The sequence below is a fragment of the Anopheles bellator genome, chromosome 2, assembly GCF_943735745.2.
Source record: "Anopheles bellator chromosome 2, idAnoBellAS_SP24_06.2, whole genome shotgun sequence".
Classification (NCBI taxonomy): domain Eukaryota; kingdom Metazoa; phylum Arthropoda; class Insecta; order Diptera; family Culicidae; genus Anopheles; species Anopheles bellator.
In genome coordinates, this window is record NC_071286.1 from 72,087,327 (window position 1) to 72,094,269 (window position 6,943).

Below are 6,943 nucleotides of genomic sequence, written 5' to 3' on the forward strand. Positions count from 1 at the left end.
GACTCGGATCGTGTGCTGGTGCTCGACGCCGGTTTGGTGGCCGAGTGCGACACACCGCAGAGCCTGCTCGCCAACAGGGACTCCATTTTCTTCGGCATGGCCAAAAACGCCGGAATCGTGAGCTAGGCTGACGCACCGTATCGATACTTGGTGAATCTCGGAATCGATATCATGTACAATGAAAGTTCGGGAAGCTTTCGATCGGTTTCGGTCACATGGGTCGCCCCCTACTAGCAGCACACCACGCCCCTCCGCCCCCGTTTACCGTTACGTAGAGCCGGACTTTTCTTGTATCCTTGTCTGTTGTGGAATCAGACCGACACGGGTATTGCTTGCTTCGAATAATGCGAGCCAAACGATGTTCCTAGTTGTAGCCTCCCCACGAGGCATCTGCAGAGACACTCACCGCGTGTGAGCAAGAATATTTATTATAGCAAGAAAACAATTATGATATTGAATAAAAGCATACTTCAAGCATAGCCAATATTTGTGTTGTACAAACGCAGTGTCCCCCGCAGCGCGGCACGCGCGCGATAAGTTTTGGTTCATTCTGGTTCATCGCGATTCGAATACTGGTAATTTCTGAACTTCGATTCGCCGTTCCTTATCTCGGTCGCCCCGTTATCGTCCTGTTTATCTAATCTCCGCCGAGTGATTCATTTTATAAAGAACCGTCGCGTGTTATTATCAAGCAAGTTTATGAGTGCCCCCGAAGGCTCGGGTTATTCCTACCGATTTAATGCGACTCGACGAGCCCTGCGGTTGCCAATAAGGTTATTGAACGAACCGCCGCTACAGGTTCTCGCGGGCTTTTGCATAAACGCGCGGGGGGAATGATAAGGACCATCGGACGGCAGACGACACATTTCGTCAGGTGCCAAAAATTTGGCCGCCGTCGTGAGCTCCCTTCTTCCAACTCACGTATGCTGCTTATCGAGAGCTTTCGTATGTTGTTCGATTGTGTCGCACTCTGCCTGTGGGATGTGTTCATTCGAAACCGACAGATAATGGGTATACCGAAGTCATTATTCGTCACAAAAACCCGGAATTGCATCATCGATAGTCACATTTAAAATGAGGGCTTTCGTGTGGGGTTTGGGCATTTTGTTTACTGAATGAACATGCTCGATGACGAAATAGAATACAAGTCGGTATCAGAGTGCCTTAGCAAAGTGACTAACAAGAAATGTGGATGCGAAAGGGGACAGTCCGCTACAGTCCGGACATGCTTTGCACACGGAGAACAAGATCTTCTAGCAGTGTCCCATAAGTCAAGTCCGCAAGGCTTTCCCGTGAGCTACGTCACTTAGTCAGCGTTACTCGCGTAGCGACCCAACCGATTAATGCTTGACACATTCCTTGCGTGCTTGCGAGCTTAGCGGACGAGCCTCTCACAGGGTGGATATGAGATAAGCGATCACCTGGTCTAATTTCCCCAAGAAGATTCTGGCCGGGGGGTGGTGTTAAAACTAATAGTAAACGAACGTTATCGGTGCCGGCTATCAGTGCACAATCAGCACACCAGCAGCCACGATAACGGTCAGTTAAGTGGAATGTTGGCACTCTCGATTCGTCGGTCCATCCGTCGATTAGCTTAACGGCGGTCGAGAGCCCGAAAAATATCGGTTGGACACCCTGACGATGCGATAGGCGAAGCTCTTTCGTCGTAGCGGAATGATTCCACTGTGCTCATCTCGCGAGTATCTTACAATGACACAGCATCAATCGCTTATCGGTTCGCCCGAACAGGGAAGTGGAGATGAAATATTGCAAGGCAATGCACTGTCCAATTCCCCAATCGAACACATTCATCGGTCCGCATGACGGCCTGAAACGGGTAACGTTGTAACGCTATCGAGGCACCAATTGTGTGCCCGCGTACTTATCCTGTATCGCACCAATAAAAAGGGTTGATAAGAGCCGTCCGATGGACGTATAAAACGCTATCAAGCACCGGGCGGACGTTTCCAGTCTCGCCGCGGCAGTGAACGTGATCGGCTTGCGTGCTGGAAGTTCTGCAAGTGTTTCGCACCGGTCCACCATGACCTTCGAGGAGTTTTGCGGCAGCCCGTTCTGGGACGACGAGTTCGTGTGGGACGAGATCAACCCCGATCTCACGTTCTGCTTCCAGCGGGTCATCCTGCAGTGGGCGCCCTGTCTGTTCCTGTTTGTCTTCTCGATATACGACATCTTCAAAATCACCAGTAGCCGCTACCGAGACATACCATGGAACTGGTACAACCTGTCGAAGATGCTCGTTATCTTCCTGCTGATGTGCATGTGTTGGATTGATCTCGGGATGGTCGTGACGTACAGGGAAGAGCAGGGCCTGTTCGATGTGCTGATCCTGACGGCCGTTTTCAATGCCCTAGCTTACGTGAGTGACGGAAGTGCGCCAGGCGGATTTTGCCTTTCGTTTGGTGATTAATGCTTTGTCTTCGCTATCCTTCGTAGATCGATCTGTTAGTGTTGCTGTTCTTTATGCGCAAGTACGGCGTTCGCACCTCGGGTACGATGTTCATCTTCTGGTTCCTGCGAATGTTCTTCGGCATTATTCAACTGCGCACGGAAGTGATGATTAATGACGAGCGACCGAACTCGATCGGGTCCGGTGATACGGTGGACTATTGGGAGTATCAGTACGTCAGCTACATCTTGCAGTACTCGCTCATCTGCCTGATGCTGCTGCTGGAGCTGTTCCCCGACCAGTCTCCGACCGTGAGCTTCTACCCGAAATCGAACAACCCGAGCCCGGAGCTGAAGTCCAGTTTCTTCGCCAAGCTACTGTTCCTTCACTTTGATTCGTTCGCATGGCGCGGTTTCCGCAAACCACTGACCATGGAGGACATGTACGACATTAACCCGCAGGATACATCGCGGGAGCTGGTGCCACCGTTCGACAAGTACTGGAACATGAGCGTGAACAGTGGGAGAAAGCAACAGATTGCGGCCGACAAAAAGGCCGGAAAGCCCTTCGTCGATTACAAACCGCATTCGGCAACGAACGGTTCGTGCCTGTCGTCGATGGTCCGAGCGTACGGGGCACCGTTCTGGTTTGCGGGAATGATCCAACTGGCGATATCCGGGCTACAGTTTGCCTCGCCTTATCTCATGCAGTAGGTCGCTTCGCTTCGTCACACGATAGCGTGACGTCAATCTGAATTCAATAGGGTTTTTTTCTGATTGGGAATCTGTTTTCGGTCCACAGAGAAATGATGGCCGTTATTGCCCTGGATGGGCCGGTGTGGAAGGGTTTGCTGCTGATGTTTGCGCTGTTCGCGAGCTCCCTGCTGCTGGCCCTGATGAATGGACAGTACTTCTACAACACGTTCCTGACCGGATTTCGTATCCGTACCGGGCTGGTGAGTGCCATTTACCGGAAGGCGCTGAGAATCTCGAGCGCCGCCAAAAAGGACACGACCGTCGGCGAGATCGTCAATCTGATGGCCGTCGATGCGCAGCGGTTCTTCGAGTTGACCTCCTACCTGCACATTCTCTGGTCTGGACTGTTGATCATCGGGCTGTGCGTCTACTTGCTGTACGATATTCTCGGAGCGGCCGTTTTCGCTGGCTTAGGAGTGATGATACTGATCACTCCCGTTTCCGGAGTGATTGCGACCAAGATGCGCGACGCACAGGTGGCCCAGATGAAGATCAAGGATGATCGTGTGAAGAAGATGAACGAGATCCTCGGCGGAATTAAAGTGCTGAAGCTGTACGCCTGGGAGCCCAGCTTCCAGGATAACATCCTGACGGTGCGAAACGAAGAGATTGGAATCCTGAAGCGCATGGCCTACTATGGTGCGGGTATTTACTTTACCTTCACCATCGCCCCGTTTCTCGTCACGCTCGTGTCGTTTGCCGTGTACGTTTTGGTCGACGAAGAGAACATCCTGGATCCGCAGACAGCGTTCGTGTCGCTGGCACTGTTCAATATCCTCCGCTTCCCGCTCGGCATGCTGCCGATGATGGTGACGTTCTCCATGCAGGCCTGGGTGTCGGTGAAGCGTATCGACAAGTTTCTGAACAGTGCCGAACTGGATCCCAACAACGTGACGCATGCCAAAAGCGATGAAGCACTGACCATCAAAGATGGCACGTTCTCCTGGGGCGACGAAACTCCAACGTTGAAGAACATTAATCTGTCGCTGCGAAAGAGCCAACTATCGGCCATCGTCGGAACGGTGGGCACTGGCAAAAGCTCCCTCATCTCGGCCTTGTTGGGTGAAATGGAGAAAATGGGCGGAACCGTCAACACGGACGGTACGATTGCGTACGTACCTCAGCAGGCTTGGATCCAGAACGCCACTCTGAAAGACAACATTCTGTTCGGAAAGCCGTTCGATCAGAAGAAGTACGACAAGGTGATCGAAAGCTGTGCCCTGGTGCCGGATTTGGCCATGTTGCCCGGTGGAGACTCGACGGAAATCGGGGAGAAGGGAATCAATCTTTCCGGTGGTCAGAAGCAGCGGGTTGCGCTTGCCCGCGCTGTCTACGCTGATGCGGAGATCTACCTCTTTGACGATCCTCTCAGTGCCGTCGATGCCCACGTCGGAAAGCACATCTTCGAGCAGGTAATCGGTCCGACCGGGATGCTCGTCGGCCGGTCTCGCCTGTTGGTCACGCACGGAATATCGTATCTGCCGTTCGTGGAAAACATTTTCGTCATCAAAGACGGAGAAATCTCAGAAAGCGGATCATACCAGTAAGTTAGAAGACACCACCGTTACGGGCATCGCACATCGATTAATGAGCAATGATCCAATCTTTAGGCAGCTGCTCGACCAGAAGGGCGCCTTCTCCGAGTTTCTTACCCAGCACATCCAGGAAATGGACGAAACCGATGATGAAGGTAGGTACGCGGCAGGGACTCCAAATTCATTCGTTAAGACATTTTTGGTTTGCTTTGAATCCACTCCCTACAGAACTTATTCAAACATTTAACCTCACTGTCTCGTCACCAGAAATCAAATTGATTCAAGAATCGATTAAGGACGAAGCCACACAGAAAATCGTCGAACGGACACTATCGGTACGGTCAAGCGGATCGAACGGAAGTCGAAAGAAGAAACGCATCAGTCGCCAGGAATCGAGAGCGAGTTCCAACAAGGAGGCGCCAATGATACAGAACCTGGACAAGGCGACACTGATCGAGAAGGAAGAATCGGCCACCGGTGCCGTTACGTGGCTCGTGTACAAAAAGTACATCTCCGCCATCGGCTTCCAGTTTGGGTTCTGGTCGGTCGTGTTTAGCATCATCAATCAGGGCAGCGGTATCTACTCCAGTATGTGGTTGACGGATTGGTCCGAGGACCCGGAAGCCATCACCGATACCTCCGTCCGGGACATGTACCTTGGCGTGTACGGGGCGCTGGGCGGTGTGCAGTCGATTGCCCTCTTCATAGGATCGGTGCTGCTGGCGTTGGGTTGCCTGAAGGCCGCCAAGGAGTCGCACGAAAAGTTGCTCGACAGTTCCATGCGCATGCCGATGTCGTTCTTCGACACAACCCCGCTTGGGCGCATCATCAATCGATTCTCGAAAGATGTGGACGTGGTGGACAACATTCTACCCGCCACCATCCGTGCCTGGTTGCTGATGTTGTTCAGTGTGATCGGTGTGTTTGTGGTGATTGGAATTTCTACACCAGTGTTCCTCGCGATCGTGCCTCCGCTGATGGTCATTTACTATTTCGTGCAACGCTTCTACATCGAAACGTCTCGCCAGCTGAAGCGACTGGAGTCCGTCACGCGCAGTCCAATCTATTCGCACTTTGGCGAAAGCATTGGCGGGCAATCGACCATCCGGGCTTACGGGCAGCAGGAACGCTTCACCCAGGAATCGGAACATCGGGTGGACTACAATCAGTTGGTGACTTATCCGACGATTCTCGCCAACCGATGGTTGGGAGTCCGGCTGGAGCTGATAGGCAGTTTGGTGATTCTTTTTGCGGCACTCTTTGCCATCCTTGCACGAGACTCGATCGGTCAAGCAACGGTTGGACTGTCGATCAGCTACGCGCTACAAATCTCGAACGTCCTAAGTTTCCTCGTCCGAATGACGGCGGAAGTGGAAACGAACATTGTGGCCATCGAGCGGCTGGAGGAATACACCGTGTTGCAGCGGGAGGCAGATTGGCAGAAGGGAACCGTGGACAAAGCGTGGCCAGCGGAAGGCAAAGTGGAATTCAAGGACTATCAGATCCGGTACCGTGATGGTCTCGATCTTGTCATTCGCGGTATTTCGCTTAATGTTACCGGCGGCGAGAAGATCGGTATCGTCGGCCGTACCGGAGCAGGAAAGTCCAGCCTCACACTTGGCCTCTTCAGGTTAGTATACCATTGTACATCTTAACCCACTCAGTTCTAACTAGGACTTGCGTTCTCTAGAATCGTCGAAGCGGCTGGTGGACAAATTATCATCGACGGGCTCGACATCTCCCAAATGGGTCTCCATCAGTTGCGCAGTCGATTGACCATCATCCCACAGGATCCGGTCCTCTTTTCCGGCACTCTGCGAATGAATGTCGACCCGTTCAACAACTTCAGCGATGATCAAGTGTGGAAGGCGCTTGAACTGTCCCATTTGAAAACCTTCGTGAAAGGTCTCTCCGCTGGACTCGCTCACGAAATTGCTGAAAATGGCGAGAATCTGTCCGTTGGTCAACGACAGCTGGTTTGTCTGGCGAGAGCTATTCTGCGCAAGACAAAAGTGTTGATCTTGGACGAAGCTACAGCCGCGGTGGACTTGGAGACGGATGACTTGATTCAGGTAGGACCCAAAACTTATGCCAGTGACATCCTTTACTGAGAGTTTATAATTCCCACAGAAAACAATCCGAACGGAGTTCGCCGACTGTACGATTCTCACCATCGCCCATCGATTGAACACGATCCTGGACTCGGATCGTGTGCTGGTGCTCGACGCCGGTTTGGTGGCCGAGTG

The 6,943-nt window shown here is 52.4% G+C and overlaps 1 protein-coding gene across 1 annotated transcript in view; it reads right to left on the reverse strand.

The window, feature by feature from the left end:
* Positions 1 to 6,943, reverse strand: part of LOC131207986 (multidrug resistance-associated protein 1-like) — a 12,640-nt gene that overhangs the window by 907 nt on the left and 4,790 nt on the right. Inside the window, exons 5-6 of the mRNA XM_058200625.1 lie at positions 3,821 to 4,037; positions 2,838 to 2,906 (exon numbers count right to left, since the gene is read on the reverse strand). Coding sequence (XP_058056608.1) covers positions 2,838 to 2,906; positions 3,821 to 4,037 — 286 coding nt within the window. The remainder of the gene's footprint in view (positions 1 to 2,837; positions 2,907 to 3,820; positions 4,038 to 6,943) is intronic.